Genomic DNA, 23,713 nt, shown 5'->3' on the forward strand with positions numbered 1-23,713 from the left:
AGGGAAAACATATTGGACTCAAAAGGTTTTATTTTTTCCTTCCACTATATCGTTAAGAAATCTACAAGCAACAGTGAAAAAGTCAAGGTGACTCATGCGTATGAAGCTATAGTAAGGTTTTTCCTGCCCTAAAAGGACCTGTTCTTCCTCAATTGCTTATTAAAACACCACAAACTTTTGGGGCACCTGGGTGGCTCAGTCAGTTAAGCATCTGGCTTCGGCTCAGGTTATGATCTCATGGTCTGTGAGTTCGGGCCCCACGTCAGGCTCTGTGCTGACAGCTCAGAGCCTACAGCCTGCTTTAGATTCTGCGTCTCCTCTCTCTCTGCCCCTCCCTGGCTCTCACTCTGTCTCTTTCTCTCTCAAAAATAAATAATAAAATTTTAGAACTTTTTAAAAAAAATTTAAAAACACCACAAACTTTTCAAAAATATGCAGCAAAACCTAGTATCAAGTAAATATCAAGTCCTCAGAAAGTGTTTAACGTGTGCTTCCTTGACCTGGTCTGTTGACATCATTTCTTCCTGAGAGTCTCACATGGCTCACATTGTGAGGGATCTTTCATAGCTAGGCAGAATCAACCCTCCCCTCAAGATGCTGGGTGGTTTTCCTACCCTCACCCCAAAAACTTTGGTATCACCTTGCTTCCTTGTGAACTGCTTCTCACACTCCTCCAAATCTTGGCTACTTGCATTCTCACTGTTTGATCTTTACCGCTTTCAATAAGAACTACAATAGAACCAAGAATAAATAAACAAGGCATGTGACTGGGAGCAATACCTATTACAGGAAATGAACAGCAATGAGAGAGCTGACCAGACCCTTCACAGAAGCTGTCGGCAGGTCAGCTCCTGTGCTTATAGACCCAAATCCAAGTACCAACAGTAAGGCTTCAGCGGTCCTTGCACTGAGGCAGAGGTGTCTTCCTCACTGTCCAGGTCAGACAAACTCAAGTCATAAGAGGAGGAAGTAAGAGAAGCCAACACCTGGAAAAAGGGGCAAGTTACCTAATCTCAGAAGTTATAGGTGGCAGCAAACTTCTTGAGCGTGTTTTAGGAGCCAGGCATTTACCAGCATCCTCTCCATCCTCTCAAAGAACTATATGGTAGATCATTCATTCTCCAGTTCAGATGAGGAAAACAAGAATCAAAGAGCTTGTCAAGTCACTTCCAAGGGCACAGAGTTGCTAAGAACAGGGACCTTGGATTTGAACCTCAGGTCTATCCACCTTTTAGGGCTAGAAACTAACCACAGCACTACATTCTTGGATAGAATTTCCCCATTTAGATGACAGCAAGGGAAACGAAGGATATACAAGTTCATCTTCCCTAATGTACATAAGATCTGCTTAAATCACACCACTTCTAAAAAAATCATGCATTCTCAGAATCTTTTATATGCATATACTCAAATTTTAATGCATGTATGAGTACATATATACATTCATTCAAATACAGTACATATACCTGGCTCTAATAAGAACTCTAGAACTGGAAAAAAAATGCTGTAAATTATTTTGTAAAAGTAAACTACCTTTAATAAAGAAAATTTCTATTGAATTTTTGCTAAAGATCTCAGTCTACAATCTTCTGATTAAAATAACAGGAGATTCCTAGCCTGTGAGCTTTACTTCAAGACCTCTAATTTCTGTATCAAATATTAACACTAGACCCTAGGATGTGCACAGCAGGCACATAATTTCTTTCGCGTACTGAAGCCTCACATCCAGAGTCCTTGTGAAATATCAAAATGCCCAAGAGAGAAGTGCCCATAATACCTCCTATACTCTCAAAATGACAGTGTTACAATGGAGTTGTAACCTGGGCACAATTACTTCACTTGCATTCAACCGCATGTGCTCTGCAAGGCAGGAGACACACGTACCTACTGTTCCCTCAGCCACTCTCGGCCCTACACACCCTCACATAATGGGACTCTGTGTGTAAGGTACACATTTCTGGTACCAACCAGACATGACTACAAGCTTCCTACTTCATCTGGTACATCCAAATAAACAACAATCTGTGTCAATGGCAGAAGAAAAATGTGCCATCCAGAGGCAGTCTGTCTGCATATGGCATTTAGGAGCAACTTAAGGGGTATTCAAGGGTAACCTGGCACAAAGACTTCTGTCTTAAATGCCAATTTTATCACTTACCTGCATAAGGAACGACTCTGTAACTATGCTTGCACGCGCACCTTCACACGAGTAACTGTCTGCTCAACTTCCATTGAAGTTCTGCTCTCATTGCCCGGTGAGCAAGTGTGAACCACTTTGGAGCACTTACTCTCCATCAGCTTCAGGGACCGCTTCTCCTGTTTCATAAAGAGCTCACAGGAGCTTCACAAGTCATTGAGGCAGGGGACCACCAGCTATCCTACCTTTGCTTCGCCCAAATTTCTCTTTTCTGCTCAGAACCTTTCTTAAACCTTTGCACTTGCATCACAGTTTACAAGGCAATTTTACAGACATCATTTTAATCACTTCACACAAATCGCATGCAAACCAAGAGATGAATAATACAAGTAGTTGGTGGGAAAGCTGGAATTGGAACCCAGACAGTGGGCCAGCCACTGCATTATGCTGCTTTCATGTCCTGTTCACAGACAATAAAGCTTTGCTGCACATCAAAAAGACATATGCTTGCCAGAAAACACATATGTCTGAGGATGAAATCCCTCTGGGGGGCATCTGGCTGAGGATGGGGAACTGAGAAGACAGATACTGTGGGAATCCATTCTAGGCCACTAAGTCAGATGAAGGAAGATGAAGACAGGCTCCACGACTGATGGCTACACTAAGACAGCAACCACCACAGAAAAGCTGTGTATCAGGCCCTATACTTCACCGTCTACATCTCATTTAAACTTCAGTTACCCTATAAAGAGAAGCACCATTATTACTCCCATCTCCCAGATGAGGAAACACCTATAACCTTCCCAAGCACACCAAGTGGGAGGTGAATCCAGTTCCAATCTGCCCAAGACTGAGACGGATGGAGACGGTTGGACCTATCAAGACCATTAATACTTTAGTTAACTAAAACTAGGGTCTCACAGATTTCTGACTTCTGATGTATAATTTATTCTCCTAGGCTTCTCAAACAGTGAGCTCAAGCTGAATAGGCCTACATCTGTTAAAGAAATTGAATCAACAAATAACTTTCCAAAATAGCACCAGGCCCAGATGGGTTCATTGGTGAATTCTACTAAACATTTAAGGAAGAAATCATACCAGTTGTTTACAATCTCTTTCAGAGGATAGAAATGAAGGGAATACTTCCTAACTCACTGAGTTTATGAAGCCAACATTATTCTAATGCCACAAGCAGGCAAAGACATTACAAGAAAACTACAGACCAAAACTCCCATAAATACAGATGCGAAAATCCTCAACAAAATATTAGCAAATCAAATTCAAGAATGTATAAAAAGAATTATATATGACGGTCAAGTGGGATTGATCCCAGATGCGCAAGGTTGGTTCAATATCAGAAAATGTAATTCATCACATCAGTAGGCTAAAAAGTAAAATCACATGATCATATCAATAGACATTGACAGTTCATGGCAAAATCCAACACCCATTCATGATAAAAACTCTCCGTCAACTAGGAATAGAGGGGGAACTTCCTCAACTTGATAAAGAATATCTACAAAAACTCTAATATCGTACTTATGGTGAAAACAAGCTTTCCCACTAAGATCAGGAATAAAGCAAGGATTTCCCCTTTCACCAATTCCTTTCCATTATTACCGTGGAAGTCCCAGTTAATGCAATAAAGCAAGAAAAGGAAATAAAAGGCACATAGATTGGGAATGAAGAAATAAAACTGACTTTCTTCACAGATGACATGCTCATGTATGTAATAAATCCAAAATAACTGACCAAAAAATACCTGGAACAGGGATTATGGCAAATTTGTAGGATACAAGGTTCATATATAAAAGTCCATTGATTTCCTATATACCAGTAATAAACAAATGGAATTTAAAAATTAAAAACAATACCATTTGCATTTGCACTTCAAAAAGTGAAATCCTTTGCTATAAAAAAAATATGTAAAAGAGCCACATGACAAAAACTACAAAATGCTGGTGAAAGAAATCAAACCAACTAAATGGAGAGATATTCCATACTCATAGAAGGGAAGACTGTACCTTGTCAAGATGCCAATTTTTTCCCAACTTGATCTACAGGTTCAATGAAATTTCAATTAAAATCCCAGCAAGTTATTCTGTAGATATTAACCAACTGATTCTAAAGTTTATGTGAAAAGGAAAAAGATCCAAAATAGCCAAAATAACTTTGAAGGAGAAGAACCAAGTTAGAGGACTGACACTATCTTACTTCAACATCTACCATAAAACTAAAGAAATCAAGACCATATAGTATTGACATAAGAACAGACAAATAGCTCAATGGAACAGAATAGAGAGCCCAGAAACCCACATAAATACAGTCAACTAATCTTTAACAAAGGAATAAGGGCAATATAATGGAGCAAAGTCTTTTCAACAAATGATGCTGGAACGGTTGGACATTCATCACATGCAAGAAAATAAATGTAGACACTGACTTTACACCCTTCACAAATATTAACTCAAAATCGATCTCAAACCAAAATGTAAAAGGCAAAACTATGAAACTCCTTGAAGGTAAGAGAAGAGAAAACCCAAAGACCTTAGCTATGGCAATGACTGTTTAAAAAAAATTTTTTTTTTTTCAACGTTTATTTATTTTTGGGACAGAGAGAGACAGAGCATGAACGGGGGAGGGGCAGCGAGAGAAGGAGACACAGAATCGGAAACAGGCTCCAGGCTCCGAGCCATCAGCCCAGAGCCTGACGCGGGGCTCGAACTCACGGACCGCGAGATCGTGACCTGGCTGAAGTCGGATGCTTAACCGACTGCGCCACCCAGGCGCCCCGGCAATGACTGTTTAGATACAACCCCAATTTATGAAAGAAGTAACTTATAAGCTGAAATTCATTAAAACTAAAAACTTTTCCCCTGAAAAATACACAGTCAAGAGAATGAGAAGACAATCCACAAACTGGGAGAAAAAAAGATACATCTGATAAAAGACTATAATCTAAAGTATGTAAAGAACTCTTAAAACTCAACAAGAACACAAAAAACCTGGGTTTTAAAATGATCCGAACCTTAAGAGGTAGTTCACCAACAAAGATATACACATTGAAAATAAGCTATGAAAAGATGGTCCACAACATGTAATCAGGGAACTGCAAATTAAAATAAGAGACCACCATTCACCTATTAAAATGGCCAAAATCCAAAAAACTGACAACACCAAATCCAAGTAAGGATGTAGAACAACAGGAATTTGTTGTTGTTGTTGTTGTTGTTGTTGAGAGAGAGAACATGTGTGCCAGCATATGTGAACAGGGGAGGGGCAGAAGGAGAGGGAGAGAGAGAATCTTAAGTAGACCCCATGTCCAGCACAAAGCCTGACGCGGGACTTAATCTCACGACTGTGGGATCACGACCCGAGCTGAAATCAAGAGTCAGATGCTTAACTGACGGAGCCACACAGGCGCCCCTAGAACAACAGGAATTCTTATTCATTGCTTGTGGGAATGCAAAACGGTACAGCCACTTTGAAAGTTTGTCAGTTTATCTTAGAAAACTAAACGTATTCTTATCACATGACCCAGCAATCATACTCCTTGGTATTTGCTCAAAGGCATTAAAAACTTATGTCCACACAAAAACTGGCACACAGATGTTTACAGAAGGTTTACTCAAAACTGCCAAACCTGAAAACAACCAAGATGTCCTTCGGTAGGTGAAGGGATAAATAAACTGTGGTACATTCAGACAATGGACTATTATTCAGCACTAAAAAGAGATAAGCTATCGAGCCATGAAAAGATGTGAAGGAATCCTAAATGCATACTAAGTGAAAAAGCCAGTATGAAAAGACTACATACTATAGGATTCCAACTATATGACCTTCCAGCAAAGGCAAAACTATGGAGTTTGTAATTGCAAAGGTGAGTAGTTGCCAGTGGGTGGGAGAGATGCAATGGAGCACAGAGGATTTTTAGGACAGTGAAAATACTCTGTATGATACCATAAAAATGGATACGTCATTATACATTTGTCCAAACTCACAGACTGTCTAATACCAGAATGTAAACTTTGGACCTTGGGTGATAACGGCATGTCAGTGCAGGTTCACAGATTGTAACAAATGTACCACTGTGATGAGAGATGTCAATAATGGGGGAGGCCGTGCATGTGTGGAGGCTAGGGGTGTATGAGAAATCTCCGTACATTTCACTTAATTTTGCTGTGAACCTACAGCTGCTCTTTAAAAAATTCTATTAAAAAAAAAAAGTGGGAGGGGCGCCTGGGTGGCTCAGTCGGTTAGGCATCCGACTTCCGCTCAGGTCATGATCTCATGGTCCATGGGTTCAAGCCCCGCATCGGGCTCTGTGCTGACAGCTCAGAGCCTGGAGCCTGCTTCGGATTCTGTGTCTCCCTCTCTCTCTGACCCTCCCCCGTTCATGCTCTCTGTCTCAAAAATAAATACAAAACATTTAAAAAAAATTTAAAAAAAAAAGTGGGCTCATCAATTGCCACGTAGGACCTCTAACCAATAAAGGATGACTTACTTGGTGATGGAAAGGATAAGAAAGTCACACCTCCTTGGAAGGGTTTCCTAAATTTTATTTCTCAGAACACTTGTGCCAAGAAAGGGTTCCACGTGCGACTGTTCACTAGCTACTCTCAATAAGTCTCCAGAGACAAAGCTTACTGGTTTAACATTCCAGGTCTGGACAATGAAGATTTTCCCTGTGGTCCCAGTTCTCCCTTTGTAAGGCACTCTGGTTCTTACTGAGCTCTCCTCTAGAGATCACCATTCCGTGTTCACTTCAGCTTCCCAACTCCAGGCTTTGCACACCCTTGCCCCTCCACCTGGAACACAGCCAGCCATTCCTGCCGACACACAGACTTGTTTCACAACAAGCTTGAGGATTCGAGCTGGAACATCACTCTTTTCCTCCTGCCGACTTCTACTTTTCAGTGACGTTCATCAATGTTACTTACAAATACAGTAGGTTCCATGAGCTTCTGTGACTTCTGTGTTTCTCTGAGAATCAGAAATGATCAGAAAGAAGAGATTCCCACCACTGCTGTCCCTGCCCCCATCTGTTTTCTTGAGGTAAAAAGACTCCTTTCTGAGCATGGCACTGGGTTTGTTCTAGCTGCCATCTGACACCACCACAGGGTGCAGCTGACGCTGCTATAAAGTGTGACTGGATAAAGCCTCCAGTCATCATTAACCGCAGGCAGTGGGAAACATGCAGCAAAAATGCCAAGAGCCTGAGAAAATGGAAGAGTGACAGGAGGGAGCATAGAAAAGTAGGATTGAGAAGGCCCCTGACAAACCCAGCTTAAAACCTACTCCCCTTTGCTCACTGCCTAATGATAGCAAAGACCTGAGAGAGAGGTAGGGCGTTAATTAAAGAATCAGTTCTCTGTGGATATGGGGGAAGGTATGTTTCTAGCCTTATAAACATAAGGTCATTACACTGAAATTGCTTATTAGTATTTTCAGCCAATCACATGGAGCTGATGACCATCAATTACTAAATTCCCATTCATTTTAACCAGTAGATACCTATGCCCCCTCACCAGGGTAACCAACAGAAGTGATAACATCCTGTTTTTAAGGCTTCCATGGGGAAACAAAGACAAGAACCAAAGACAAGGAGCTCATGGACTGTCAGGGCAGAGACATGCAATGAGAGGCTGTGCACAGGGAGGAGAAAGCACAGGGCTACAGGTATTTGGAGCGTGAAGTTTTTTTCTCACACAGCGAAAAGGAGAGACACGAGGGAAGTCTGGATGAAGCAAAAGAAGCAAGTCATACACGAGGTCAACTCTAACAGAGGAAGTTCTGACCTTGGGCATGGGAAGGAGGGACTAAGCAAACGGGAAAGCAGAACAACAGGGCTGCTTTAGAGCATAGAGATGACTTGGTCAAGGCCACTCACCATTTCAGTAAACAGTGCTGAGACAATTGGATAACTACATGTAAAAGAATGAAGTTGGCCCCTACCTCACATCATGCATAAAATTAACTCCAGGGTGTCCCGGGTGGCTCAGTCGGTTAAGCATCCGACTTCAGCTAAGGTCATGATCTTGCAGTTCCCAAGTTCGAGCCCTGCATCCGGCTCCATGCTGACAGCTCAGATTCTGCTGCTTCAGAACCTGCTTCAGATTCTGTGTCTCCCTCTCTCTCTCTCTGTCCCTTCCCTGCTTATGCTCTGCCTCTCTTTCTCTCTCAAAAATGAACATTAAAAGTATTTTTTTAATTAACTCAAAAATCAGGGCACCTGGGTGGCTCAGTCATTTGAGCATCCAACTTTGGCTTAGGTCATGATCTCGCAGTTCCCGAGTTCGAGCCCCACACAGGGTTCTTTGCTGTCAGCATGAAGCCCACTTGGGATTCTCTGTCTCCCTCTCTCTGTCACCTTCTCACATGTGCACACTCTCTCTCAAAAATAAACATAAAAAAATTAACTCAAAAGGGATCTTGATCCCTTTTCTCTCTTAGGAGAAAATATAGGCATAAACCTGTGTGACTTTGGATTAGGCAATGGTTTCTTAGAGCATCAAAAGGACAGCAACAAAATGAACTGAATTACATCAAAATTAAAAACTTGCACTTGAAACTACGTTATCAAGAAAGTGAAAAAGACAACCTGAAGAATGGAAGAAAAGTTGCATACTACAGAACTTGTAATTAGAATAAAAAAAGAATTCTTACAACTTAGTAATAAAACTATGGTGAGACACCAGCTCACATGCACTAGGATGACCATAATCAAAAAGACAGACAATGACAAGTATTGGCAACAATGTAGAGAAACTGGAAATCTCACACTCTGCTGGTGGGAATGCACAATGGTGCAGTCACTTTGGAAAATACTTTGGTAGTACTTTCAAATGTTACATATACAGTTGTCGTATGATCCAGAAATTCTAATCCTAGGTGTATACCCAAGAAATGAAAACCTACATACCCACAAAAATGTATACACAAATGTTCACAACAGCATTATTCGTAAGAGCCAAAAAGTGGAAACCCAAATGTCCATATGCTGAAGAATGGATTTTTAAATGTGGCACACACATACCACAAAATATTAGGTAATAAAATGGAACAAAGTATGGATACATACTACATACAACATGGCAAACCTAAAGAACACTGTTCTATGAAAGAAGTCGGTCATGGAGCCCACATGTTACAAGATTCCATTTATATGAAATGTCCAGGAAGGGTGATTCACAGAGACAGAAAGCAGATTACTGTTTGCTTAGGGCTGCAGGATGGTGGATTAGGAAGAGGGGGAGGGAAGTAGGGAGGAATGTGGAGTAATTGCTAATGCAAATGTTTTTTTTTTTTTTTAAGGCAGATAAAAAGGTTCTAAAATTAGATTGTGGCAATGGCTGCACAACCCTGTGAAAATGCTAAAAATGTTGAACTGTAAACCTTAAATGGGTGAATTATAGGGTATGTGATACATCACAATAAAGCTGTGTTTTAAAATGCAACGGGATAAATCACAATGGAAAAGTATGTAAATTTGAACTGAGAGAACAAAAAACACTTCAGTGGGTCATAAAACACTATAAACCTAATTAAATGGAAAATGATCATCTGAGAAAATGTTTTAGTGACATACATGACTGATGGCCTTAAAACAAACAGCAAGAAAGCTGTGATGATTTGATAAGAAATACCTATCACCCAAGTAGAACAGAGGGCAAATGCCACAAAAATCCCCACCACCACACACACACACCAGAGAGTACAAATGACAAGTACAGAATAAGCCACTCTTAACATTCATTACATTTTCACCCAGTAATCCCACTTTCATAGTCTATGCAATGAAAATATCAGAGATGGCCTTTAAATACTAATATCCGAGAATGTTCTTCCACTGTTCTTTATTCAGTGGAAAACTGGGAGCTTCTCACATGTCCAGTGCTCAGGCAAATGGGCAAATACATCACTGTCATTTAGTGGTACACAACAGGGCAGGAAAGACATTCAACCAAGTGTCAGAAGAAGTTGTCTTTCTGGGGGCATGAGGAAACCAAGATTTACTGTATCTTTAGTACATTTTTGTAATGTATTTCCCTCCTCAAATATGATTTCTAAAATTTAGAAAATAAAGATACCTGTGTATTTACCTTCATTAAAAAAGAATATGTGATTATCTCATCTAATTCCTTATCAATGGTTCTCAAACTTTGCTACATATTAATTAGAATCATGTAGGAAGCTTTTTCTTTTTAAATCTTAAATCCCAATGTCCAGGCCATACCTCATATGCATTATATCAGAATCTCTGAAGGTAGAATTCAGGCATCAGGAGTCTTTAAAACTCTGGGGTGATTCCAAGGTACGGACAAACCAGGATCAAGGGTGGGTTAGTCAATGGCACACAAAAAGGTCTGCAGCTTCACACAGGGGAGCAAAGGCATGCACATGAGTTCTATGTGTAAACACCGAACAACAGAAAGTGTGTGTCTGGGTCACAGCTGGGTGTGGCAGTGAGGCACAGGCAGCCACCTACTTCTAGGAGGAGGCTATCAAATAACAAGTCTCCAGGAGGAAACAAAGAATGTTTTCCTATTCACACAGCAGGAGGAACTGTCCTTGATGAAAGTCAGAGCACTGAATGTGGCCCTGACCACTTAGGTGAAAGCAGGGCCTAGCACTCGATGGTTCTACAAGCAGGCTTGTACTGGGACTGTGCATTTCCTGTCACAGATGCATGTGGACACATAAGCTTATGGCCTCCCTGTGCGCATGCAACCAGAATGCAAAGCCACGTCATTTACAGCTCATGTGTCAACAATGTACAGGCAGAACAATGCAGAGTGGACTAGGAGAACGTACTGGGGACAGAGCAGGGGACCTGGACTAAGGCCAAAACTCTATCAATAACTTGCCCATTGGGGCAAGCTCTATACCTTCCATCCCTTCCATATCTGCAAAGAGGCCTTGCACAGGTGGCCTGGCGACCTCTCCAATTCTAACATGTCTATCATCTTCCCCACATAACAGAGTGTGGCTGTAGCTAAAACTGGAAGCCAGCTTTATGTTTTTCTGACCATGAACTTGATCTGACTCAGCTGTGATAATTCCCCTGACACAATATCGTGGAAGGAAAAGAAAGTGAGAATTTCCTGAGAGGTGCCAACAGAGGGGAGTTCAAAAGAGGAAGGTGACAGGAAGGCTTCTCTCAGCCCCTTCTAACTAATTCTGAGTAGTCCACAGCTAGCCTGGACAAAGCACCTCACCAGCAGTATCCATCTAAGACAGTTCCCAGAAGACATTAACTTCAAAAAGCAGCCTCTCAAAGAATGCTGGAGGGAATGTGAAATCAATACAGCTTTTCTGGAAAGTGACTGGGCAGTATGTATCGAGATTCTTTAAAAATGCAGTCCATTTTGTTCAATAATTCCACTTCTGGGAACTTGCCACTCTTACGAGATTGGATATGTGTAAAAATTACTGGACAAAACATTCACATTAGGAGTTTTATTACAGACCGGTTGCACAACAACGTGAATGTACTTAACACTATCGGACTGTACATTAAAAAATGGTTACAATGGTAAGTTTTGTTATGTGTCTTTTACTGCAATTAATAATTTTGAATTCGTAGGCATTTGACAGCAAGAACAAAGCAAAATGTCTGGGCTTATGCTACAATTTAAAAAAACCTGGGGGCACTTCAGTGGCTCAGTCAGTTAAGCGTCTGACTCTTGATCTCGGCTCAGGTCATGATCTCACGGTTTGTGAGTTCAAGCCCTGCACTGGGGAGCCTGCTTGGGAGTCTGTCTCTCCCTCTCTCTGCCCCTCCCCTGCTCTCTCTCAAAAATAAATAAACTTAAAAAAAAAAAAAACCCACAGTAACAAAGTAAATAAATAAATAAACCAGAAAAAATAACAAATATCCAACAACTGGAAATTAGTTAAAAATCAATCATAGAGGGGCGTCTGGGTGGCTTAGTCGGTTGAGCATCCCCGACTTTGGCTCAGGTTATGATCTCGTGGTTCATGGGTTCGAGCCCTGCATTGGGCTTTCAGTGCTGACAGCTCAGAGCCTGGAGCCTGCTTCAGATTCTGTGAATCCCTCTCTCTCTGCTCCTCCCCCACCCCACTCTCTCTGTCTGTCTCTCTCTCTCTTTCTGTGTCTCTCAATAAATAAAACATTAAATAAAACATATAAAAAATTTTTTAATCAATCATGGGATATTGAAACAACAGACATTAAATCTCAAGTTCTTCAAGCAAATTGGAAATTGTTCATGATATAATATTAAGTGAAAAAAAGCAGCGCGAGTGTGGTTTCAGGTCTAGATGGAATAGGTAAAAATATTTTTTTTAATAAAAACGCTAAGAGTAGTTCTGTTTCTACCCTGGGATCTCCAAATTTTCTACAAGAAACACTCTTAGAGGGTGAGGGCCTTGGCAGAGAATTAACTTACGGTCCAAGAATCAAAGGGTAGAATGACTTCCACTTTACAGGCTGTCAGCTTTGAGGTTTCTCCCTTAAAGAAACAGACAGCCAGAAGGGTTTTCACAATTGCTACATCAGCTCTGTCAACGGAGACAGAACTAGAACCGGAAGCAGCACAGGTGCAAACAGCCAGCACCATCCAGTCTCCCCGTATAAGTGAGGATGAAAAAAGCAAGATCACCCACTTTCCACCATCTGCTGCTGTACCCCCATCACAGTATTTTAAAAGCTTGCTTCTCGTTCATGCCCTACCTTTTGAGTGTTTCATAATGGGCCCAAAGTGATCTGGGAAATATAATCCAACTATAAAGTAACTAATGATTTTACTAATAAATAAACCACAGGAAATGGGCTTTGCTCTTGTCTGGAAGACAAAAGGATACATTACAAATATTAATGACTTCTTAGTCCAAAAAGGCTTGCAACCACCACAAGACTATAAGGGATACTGGTCCTTGTTTTCTTTAGCCACAATGTAGTTATCATTCAGAAAAAAAAAAAAAAAACTTGCAACAATACTCAAAAACTGCAGCTTCAGACTAAATAATAGAAAAAATATAAATATATGGAGCAAGGTAGTAGGAGAGTAAATAATATTAACTAGCAATATAAGTGGAATGTAAGAAACTCAACAATGAAAAATGCAGGGTCACATTATTGCAAGGTTAATGAAACTCTCTGGCCCAGAGTTCCCAAGGCCCAGGAGCTAATCACCTATTGTATTAAAATACAAACTTTCATTAATACAGGCTATGCTCAGTGCCTATTACAGGGGTTTATAGTATTTGACCTTTGCCAAAATAGTTTCAGTCCCTGACAGTTTCTTGATTAGCATCAATTAGTAAAGAGTTTCTATCCAAACAAGTAAAACAGGTTTAGGTTTTCTTTCCTTCCTTCTTTCCTTCCTTCCTTTTTCTTTCTTTCTTTTTTTTTTTTTTTTTTTTTATGTACCTTCTTAAGAGAGAGAGAGGGTCTTATCTTAAAAATGAGAACAGAAGTCATCAAGGTAATTTCAGAGCTAGGTCTGAAAGATGACAAGATTCTGAAGCATAGCCCACTAGTGCAGGCCTCAATACTTAGGGGTGTGGCACACACAATGTATTTACTGTATCATTAGCAACAGTGCTAGCTGTTTAAATAGAAGGCTATTTTTAAATCCAGTGCACGTTCACAACCATATGTCAACTTATTTTACAGGCAGGTAGAACAGTAGGTCTCTGGGTACTTTTCTAACAATATGGCTTGAACAGAAACCTGCCTGTGTTAGACACTGTAGAAAAACATTGTTTATTGTCTGATGTACTCTGAGTCACGCCATTTTTAAGCAAGCATCTCTGCCCTTAGCTTCCCTTTTGAATTAAAATTGCCAAGATAATGAAGCCAAATTACCACTGTGAGACACTAATTTGCTGCACAAATTTAGGCAACGCACAAGCATGGCTCCGTTAGAGGAGAATCTGCTTAGTGTATTAAATTTGGACCCAAAGCATCTAAATGGAGAGTATTTTCTTCAATCCATTAAAAAGCTGAATGTTGCAAAACTACTCTCTTCTATTCATAAGGCCTTGCGCAGAGTTTAGCAGAAATAAATTTTATTCCCATGGAGAAGAAACAAACTATAGGATATTTTCTCAACACTAAGGATATCAAATTTAGTCAGGACACAGGAGACCAGGCCTCGTCAGGGATTTCTGGCCAGTGAGCCTATAGACTCTGAGACACTTCTGGATAGCCATACTTCCCATGCTTGCCATGCCATTCATTGCTACCTAACATCCCACTAAAACCTCATAAAATAAACAAATTATAACTATATGAGGTGATAGATGTGTTAATTAACCTTAATGTAATCATTTTGTAATATACACATGCATATACAAAATCACTATGTTATACACTGAAACACACACAGTGTTATGGGTCAAGTGTATCTCCATAGAACTGGAAAGAAATCAAATTAAGAAAAATTAAAAAGAAGATTGAAGTTCCACTAAAACAAACCTTTAATTTGTTAATAATAAAATCCTATCTGAAATGCATATTCCCTAGTCTCTTAGGCATTCACCAGGCCTAAGGCCCAAGAAGCATCAATTCCTTTGCAGCAGCACAGGCTATATAGGAGGGCAAATTCTCCTAAAGGTCGTATCTCTGCACTTGGCACTTGCAAGTACTATTCCCTTAGGAATCCAGATAGGTTCAGAATTCTATTATCTGTTTTTTATAGATGAGGTATACTTAAAGAAGACATCATGCCTGTCCATGCCCACCAGACACAGGATGCACATGAACACACTGATTCAAGGAAAAAGGGCAAATGACGTGGCTGATACAGAAAAAAGTATAACACTACGTACAATTTGCATAGTCATTCCAATGGGGTAACCAGCAAGAAAGGCAGTGTGGGAACCAGGATTTGAAAGAAGAGAAATCTGACAGAGATACAGTCGTAGGGAAAGGCAAAGAGAAAGAAGGACATTCCAGGAATTTCCCCAAATACTGATAAACAGGTCAAATTCCTTGGCACAGGAAATTGCTTCATACCAAAAAGGTTTCCAAGTTCCAGCTAATGACTGGATTGTAAACAATGTTGTCCAAAATAAGAAAGCTCTAGGACAATGAAAGATTTTGGACACTTACCAATTCATAGCATCATTTCTAACATTCAAAGTGTCAAGGTTTGTCCTCTTAATTTTGTCACCACACAAACTGCAAATATCCACTAAATGATTCAGAAATCATGCCTATCACATCTCAAATAATACAAACATTTAGGAAACCAGAAAAACAGATACCAATTTTATAGGCCCAGGACACAATGTAGACCAATCCCAAACACATTCATGGATAAATGAGAAGAATCCTTTCACTGGCATATGATTGATCAGTAAAGACCCCAAACTATCCTACCCTCAGAAAACAAATGCTCAGCAAACATAAAAGAAGATCAAAGAACTTTCATGATTGCGAGTATCAGCATTCTGGAAAGGCTTTCCTCACGTCTGATTCATAACCTCTCAAAGTTAACTAATGTTTGTGTTTTCATTGGTAATGTTAAGTGCAAAAAGTTGGTAATGATGAAGGAAGCCAAAATACTTTAAACAAGTAATCCATGAGACCCTTGTTCCCACCCCTTTAAAAATCTGAATTTTCACAAATTGTATATCTACTCAAATGCTGAGTGATGTAATCAAGGAAAGTATATTAGTATATAACACTTGGCAGTAATAAATGGACTGCTGTCAGATTACACTTGCCAAAATCCAAAATCTTTAAATGCACCACAATGAGTTTAGATTATAGCATTTCCTAATTCACCACCAAGAAAACAAGACCAATGATTGATTAACATTAATACTGATAACAAGATCCTGAATCTTGGTAAAAGTCTAACCTAAGCTATCAAAATAGTTTGTATATAGGCTAAACTAAAGAAATTAGTCTAAATTCAAATCAAAACTTTGTTTTTTAGAGATTTTCTTCTTCCAGAAGTTACTGTAACAAAGAAAAAACCTCCCAGGAAATTTCTTACAAGCACTAGTTTTGCTTAATCTCAATACATGCCTTACATATATAACGAAGACAGTTAGGGTGCTGTTTTGTTGCTTACTTACCTGGGGATTTTTTATTTGATCTTGACTGCACCGAATGAGACTGTCGAGGCAGCAGAGGTGATGAAGGCAAAGACATTGAGACACCTTTGGCCAAGCTCACCCTGTAGGTGTCTTCTGCCACAGGAACGCTGCTCACAGACAAGTCACCACCATGGCCAGGGGGCAGGACTGGGGGAGAAGTCTCTGGACCAAAGTCACCTCCTGGAGTGAAGAGAAAAAACCATAAATTAGGTCATCCATTACAGGTAGATTAATTCCTAAGAACTACATCCTTAGAATATAATTCTCATATGTCACCTACGTATGTTGTTTTTTAATGTTTTCTTTTCTTCTACCACTCTTATAACTTTTTCTATGTGAGAGAAAATTCAAGTTTCACCACTCAAGTATCAATGAACTCTGCCTCATACACCATTCTGGACCATATCAACTGGCCCAGTTTCGCTCCTAACAATGGGTCCAGAAAGCCACCAATCTCAGATTAGATTAAGACCAAGTATGAATGATTCACAAGAAGCTGTGATTTCAGATTTCAGCTGAAGTAGGGGAGGGAGGTTATTGGTCTTACCCAAGTATCTTAGAGTAGATTCGAACACCCAGATTCATTCCAGAACTCTGACTTCACTTCTCTCCAATAAAAGACTCCAAGAGAGGGTCTCTCTACTTCAACATTCCTCCCCAGCACTATCTCTCTTCTCTCATTAGATCTACTCCATACTCCCCATGGCACAGGGTCCACCCTCCTCCAATTTGACCAGCCCAACCCTTAGTCATGAGACTAGAAATATGGCTTACTGATGAAGCTGGTTCTTCTTGGTGTTCAGCTTAAGAATAAACAAGCTTACTATTATGAAATCAGATATTCTAGGGTAAGCAGATCCAACAACAAAATACAGAGGATGCAATTACAGTATAGAGAGTACAAAAGGAAGGGAGTATGGTGGTGAGGATTAGCCTCTCTGAAAAAGATACAGCTGGTCCTCAAGTATTCCAATAATAAGCTCTCCTCTTATTGTTCCTCCCCTACCCATTACTTTCCCCCCTCTAGTGTGTACTATGAAGCAACTGAGGACAGGTAAAGAGGGAAGGTAAATCATTACCCTGATGATTAAAACATCTACAAGCTCTAATTTATATACAGAACTGGAAAGATATAGAAAGTTTTCCATAAGCAAACTAGTCGCTCTGATAAATACTACCCAAATGGTCCTTATCAGGCCTTCCTGACTCTGAAAACTCAAGGCCTGGATTTGAATCAGAACTCAACTTGTGTAGATCTTTGTGCGCAAGACTCAAAAGGGATGTGATCCAAACCATCAAGTTCAAATTGCATCGCTGTGCTTGTTTTTCATGTTAGGAGGCACGGTGAAATATGTAGTCACCCCCTCCACACACTGGGAGTTTGGGGGGTGGGGGTTAAAACTGGCAGACAGGCTCATGCTTGATTCTCAAAGGCAGCTCAAAACCAGTAGATCTGTGAACAGAAAAGCCGTGGGTCCCACAATGGATAAGTTGGCAACATCAGAAAGGTAATTTTAGTCACACCTGGGCCAGCTATGCTTGAAGGATTTTAACAAACTTGGACATTTAGTGATAAATCTTGAGTTTCCCAAGTGACTGGTATTTGAAGAAGAAAACAATTACCAGGAAACCTTCACCAGAATTTTCAAAAAAAAGGAGCATTCACACAAATGTTCTGTCCCTAAGGGAAGGAAGAAGGAATTAGTGGAAATCTTTACATCCTAAATCTATGTGAACAGCGAAGTCACCCACTCTGGTCCTCCTATAACCCTCGCTCACCCTGCTTTATGATGTGTACCGTGAGATACCACCAATTCCCAGGACCCAGGAGCTACTCTTACACCACTGTGGATAAAGCCAGAAATCTTTCTGAAACCACCTGTCCTTGAGGTCTTGAGCCAGGACATGAAGTTTCCCAGGTGCCTCTCCTTTGACTATCTGTCAGTGAAAGAGATCTTAAGGCAGAGCTGGGGGTATACTGCAATGCCAGTGCCCATTGGGGCTAAGTGCCTCCCCGACTAAGGAGATTTGAGAAGATAGAGGAAAAGAGAGCTGTTTTCTCCGGTCCTATATCTGGTGCTCATGACCAGTCCCCACCACCACATTGGTCTCATCTAGGGAATGCAAGCAGGTGCTATGCCTACAAGAATGGTGCCTGGTCACCTGACTCCTGGCTATTTGGCAACGAAACTAGGAGATGTAGAACTTGGAAAGCGCTGAGGCCACAGTCCCAAGGGGTACATGCACAGGATGGGCAGGGGACCTTGAAGAGGTTGTCCATGTGGTTTGAAAAGAGCTTCATTGCCCTGTGGCTGGCCCTTACACCCTCCCAATCACCAAGCTGGTAGTCCAATGTCTAGACTAGCCTGATAGGAGCAGGCACTGTGACGAGGTATGGTCTTCCCTACTCATACAGAAATATTTCTAACCTTTACAACAAACAAAACAAAACAAAACCCAAACCAGACTTCAAGTCCCTTAATTTGGATGGGGACACAATATTAGGGAGAAAGGCATCTATTCTAACAACACCAGAAATAAAAAATAAGCTCCTTACTGAGAAAGGGTTTATTTTCTTAAATACTTCATATTCTCCAATGATACAAACAAAAGGGGGGAGTTAAGGATAAAAGAAAATTAAAGGGTTTCCTAATTATAAAATGTGCCCATAAACTTTGTTTATATCAAGCAAAGCAAATATTTTCATTAACTGCAAGTATGGTGGGGATGAGTTTCCAAAGCAGGCTGTAACCATGAGGACCTTCAGCCTTCTGAGCAGCTGCACTCTGACACTCTGATTTTATCTGGTCTGCAATAAAAAGGGACTCAGAGACGGGGCTCGGGAAGGAAGGGTTTCTATTTCAGGATTACTTGAACATCTTAATATATTATCATTCCCAAACATTTTCTGTTGGTTTGTCCTTCAGACACAAAGACCCCTAACTTCCAGTTTCCTTTTATTAGAAAGGCACAAAGCAGGGAGAGAAATTTTATGTATGAACAGGCAGCATGAAACAAGTGGGGTGATTCAGCAGCTTAGAAGCTGGAGGCAGCATTCCGGAGCCTGGTGCTTTAACTACATGTAGGCAAAGGGGTTCAGGTCAAAGTAAATCTCGAGAGCATCACAAGGATGCAGACGACGCCAGGGGCAGAAAGTGAAAATCTCCTAAGGGTATCCACAAGAATTATACAATACTGGTTCTGGCAACAGGACACCAGAAATTCTCTGGTTGATTTAACATTCCACAGCAGATGCTTAAAGAGGTTTTAAGAAGAATTAAAAACATTTCACTGCAATAACCAGCACTGTGGACACATTTCCTTTAGTTCCAAATAGTTGGTGTCCTGTGAACTGTGACCTATTTTATTCCTACCTCAATTAAGTGATAAGATACACTTTGATCACCATTCCTGCTACTCCAGAAATGCCAGGCTAGGTAGGATGACCATGTTATCAACCACCAATGATCTATCAGGTCCCCTCCTGTTCCACTGGCAGGTGTTTCCCATGAAACATTCATACACCACAGATACATGCATCCACCCCACCATGCTTTTAATCCCGGAGAGTATCTAGTTCAATCACATTGTTTCACAGACAGGAAACAATGGGACATAGGTGTTGAAATTGACGAGCATGGGTCAAACACCTAGAATGACCTTCTCTCCCAATTCCTAAAACTGGCCAGCTCAGGCTCTAACACACTACCCCACACGTCTGAGGGGTGCCTAGATGGCTCAGTCGGCTGAGCACCTGACTTCGGTTCAGGTCATGATCTCACAATTTGTGAGTTTGAGCCCCGTGTTGGGCTCTGTGCTGACAGCTCAGAGCCTGGAGTCTGCTTTGGATTTTGTCTCCCTCTCTCTCTGCCCTTCGCCTGCTCTTGCTTGGTCTCTCTCTCAAAAATAAACAAACAAAAAAAAAAAGACCTGTACTTTGAAAAAAAAAAAATGGAGGTACCCAAAACAGACACATTTTTAAGTAACAAGTCTATAAAGGGTCAGCACAGTTTTGCTTTTAAAGTTTAGGCTTTGCAGGTCACATACAGCCTCCAGCACACGCATGCACACACGCGCACACACACGCACATACACACACACACACACACCACAAACCCACACATACTTTTATTTTAAAATCACCACTTCTTTGAATTCCAAAAATAAAAGACCATAAATGGCATGGGGGCATAAGGTTCTTCCTATTTGTAATACATATAACTAAATATGTACATATGCACATATGTATAACACAAAGGAACTATAAGTCCCAGTCATAGTTTGCCAAGATAATGGAATTATCAAAGGGGATAAAGCCATCCAATAAGGCATTTTAAATTGGCAGAAATGGCTTTTGATAACACTTCTTTATTTTAAATTTTTTTTCTACTGTTATAGACTGTGAAAAGGGATTTAAGTTCATAGTGGAAGAAAATGCAAATCTGGGAGATGATGAATGTTTAAAGGTGTCTATGCAGAATGGCAATGTCCAACATTACAGATTAAAGTAAATGGAGTGCAGGATTAGAGAAGGCTTAAAAAACGAGGGCAAAGAAGCCAGGGAGATGAAAGCAAAATCGCATTTCAGAAAGAGCAGACCTGAGAAAGGCAAGGGTGAGCTCAGACATTCAGGTAAATAGGTCTGCAGATGCAGGAAATAAGATTTCCATTTATTGTGCCATTGAAATCACTAGGTGGGGGGTGGGGAGGGTCAGGTGGAGGGGGGAGGATGGAAGCTCAGAATAGAAAGAAAGAATGTTCTGTTTATCCAGTTCCAGAAAACGGGACTTGTGCAGTACGTTTAACTAGGGCATTAAATGTGTTAGGGCATCTTTTGTGCAGTCCCCGCCTGGGAGTGCATTAATGTTTCTTAAACATATTTTCCATCATAAGGTTTTATAACCACATAACTCATATATATTTACAGAAACCTAGAAAATTGGAAGATTTCCTCCCACAAGATCCAAGTATCATTTTGGGAGCCTTTGGAAGGCTCCCTCTGCAACCGAAAGCATTTTAAACCGTTTTATGTCTTATAGGATCTCCCCAAGTAACCAGCCAAAGCTACTGATTGTTAATGTACATTTTCAAAAAGAGAGTCAAGATAAATGTATCCAAGAAAGCAATTTTCCAGAACATTATTCACAGAGTCGTGACTAAGACTCAAACAATACTGTTAGGAGGCAACAAAGCAGCTAACTTCCACCCCCACTCCCCAGTACAGAAAAACCTGGTCAACAGGACAAGTTTATCCTTTTGTCTTCAAAAATCCACGAAGCAGATTCTACATGGAGATCAGTAAATACTATCCTCACAGTTTTATTCTCAATACTCAGTGGTTACAGAACCAGACATACTTTACCCTGACACAGACGATGAGGAAAGAGACTGGCATTTCCTCTCTTATTGTCAAAATTCTCCTTTAAGGCAGGTCCACCAGGCAAGAGTTTCTAAGCTTAAATACAAGACCTCAGAAAAATTCCTACCCCCAAGCCCTAGAGGAGTGTATTTCAACACAGTAAGTGCCTTCTTTGACGTACTATGTGTTAGGACAGGGTTCGTTGGAGACACTTTATACCCATTATCTCATATCCTCACAACGACCTCATGAAGTGGGTGTTGTTTTTAATACTCCTCTGACAAGGAGTCTACCACACAGAAAGTACCCAGCATCTTGCCCAAGGACACCGACCAATGGCAGGGCTGACTCTGAATCCAGGCAGTCCAATCCAGAATCCATTCCACTACCCTGAAAAAAGGGTACTGAGCTATGCCTTTCAACATTACGTCATTTTGAATACTTAATAGGGAATGCCAAAAATAGTATATGTAGGTCTATGCACAGTACCAGGCCACTGTGAAAAGAAACCTGTTCCCTCATCTATTTTCACTTTTCGTGCAGGCTGGTTAATTAGCTCCACAGCACTCCTGGACCATTCCATTTGGGAGGCACCCGGGCTCAGATCATTAATTTTCTTTCAGTCAGTCACACCTTATGCTGTCACCATGCAAGCAAAGTGGATCTGAGTTAGATGTTTAGTAACCAAGCACCTTAAATAGTTTCTTCTCCTTTCCCTCTGCACTGTAAATTCATTTAACTCTTGCAGCATTGGGCCCTGCTCTCTCTGCCCTTGGTGGATGTGCTGAGTGTCATTCTCGCCTCATCGAACCAAGAATGTGGCCACTCTATCCGGCCCAGAGGAAGAAGAAAGCAGTGGGCCGGCTGTGGTCAAAGCAGCCTGGTAGGATTCATCCTCAATCTACATGGAATCCGTTATTCTGTATTTCCTTGTCAGGTACACTCAGTACTCGGGTCCCTGAGTCCACTGGGCCTGCTGCTCCTGCACACGACTAAAGCTGTAGTGCCCAATCCCTGCACACAGGGAAACTTGAGCCCTCCCCAGCGAGGCTGTTGTAACTGGTCTGGGGTATGGTTCAGGCACTGACAGTTCTCCCCCAACTGATTCTCAGGTGCAGCCAGGATTGAGAACCACTGAGGCAGGAAGGTGGTCAAAGAGATCCAAAATGTTTATGCTCCTATTCCAAGACAGAGGTGGGAGAGATGAAAAGGGAAAGAAATTGGAGAACACCATACAGATGATTATAACACAATGTACATTCCTTGAGTGTGTGTGTGTGTACGTGCATATGTGTGCCTATCTGTATACACATCTGTATATACACTATAAACTTATGTATATAAATCTGTGTAAACATACACAGTTGTACATGTGTGGGGTCTCTAGAAGGACACACAGGAACCAGCAGCAGTGGCTGACTCTGGGAAAGGGAAATGACCAGTTGGGAGCATGGATGAGAGGTGTATACTTTTATATGGTTTACATTTTATGTGCATATGTTTCCTGTAAATATTTTATATTTGCATCCCCTAGGATTGAGCCTTGTATGGACATGAAGATCTTAAGTCTAAATGGGCCACCCACCATGGCCTGACCTGGCAAGTGGATGAAATGAAAATCTGTTCCACAAAGATCATCCAAAGTGACCGTGTTTGGGGCTGACCGCTAGAGGAGCTTATGTTCTACTGACTGAAGTGGACGCAGTACAGGACCCTGCTCTGAAGAAGGTCGGATTCTCGGTAGCACAGAACACACGTGCTCCTGTCATCGATGGGCTCTGTGTAGGCACACGTTTCATTTCTTTTCTGCCCACCATGCATTCCGGCTCTCTTCCAGGTCCTGGGCATCTCTGCTGCTGGTGGTGGAGTGTGGGCACACCTGTGGTTGCAGCACACACAGGATAATCCAGAGGTCTGCCAGGAAGAGGGCAGGAAGAGAGACAGGCTTGGCAGGGGGGTAGAGGGGATGGGGAGGAAGCAGAGGCTGAAAGGGCTAGGAATGAAACAGGCAGGACCAAGGACTATGGAAGTACAAGGAAGAGAGGGGGACAGCCCATAGTACAGGGGGTGGGGTGATGGTAGGCTAAAGGTGGTAATTCCTGTTTCACTTAAAACATCTCCCAAGACCCTGACAAAATACT

The 23,713-nt window shown here is 41.2% G+C and overlaps 1 protein-coding gene across 1 annotated transcript in view; it reads right to left on the reverse strand.

Moving 5' to 3' along the window:
• The window catches only part of TANC1 (tetratricopeptide repeat, ankyrin repeat and coiled-coil containing 1), a 139,312-nt gene extending 115,919 nt beyond the window's left edge, over window positions 1-23,393 (reverse strand). Inside the window, exons 1-2 of the mRNA XM_047082255.1 lie at window positions 23,264-23,393; window positions 16,193-16,393 (exon numbers count right to left, since the gene is read on the reverse strand). Coding sequence (XP_046938211.1) covers window positions 16,193-16,393; window positions 23,264-23,393 — 331 coding nt within the window. The remainder of the gene's footprint in view (window positions 1-16,192; window positions 16,394-23,263) is intronic.
• Window positions 23,394-23,713: the final 320 nt, after the last annotated feature.

Source organism: Lynx rufus, unplaced genomic scaffold, assembly GCF_022079265.1.
Source record: "Lynx rufus isolate CCGP_SWC_20201006 ecotype Redwood Valley unplaced genomic scaffold, mLynRuf1.p SCAF_2, whole genome shotgun sequence".
Lineage (NCBI taxonomy): Eukaryota > Metazoa > Chordata > Mammalia > Carnivora > Felidae > Lynx > Lynx rufus.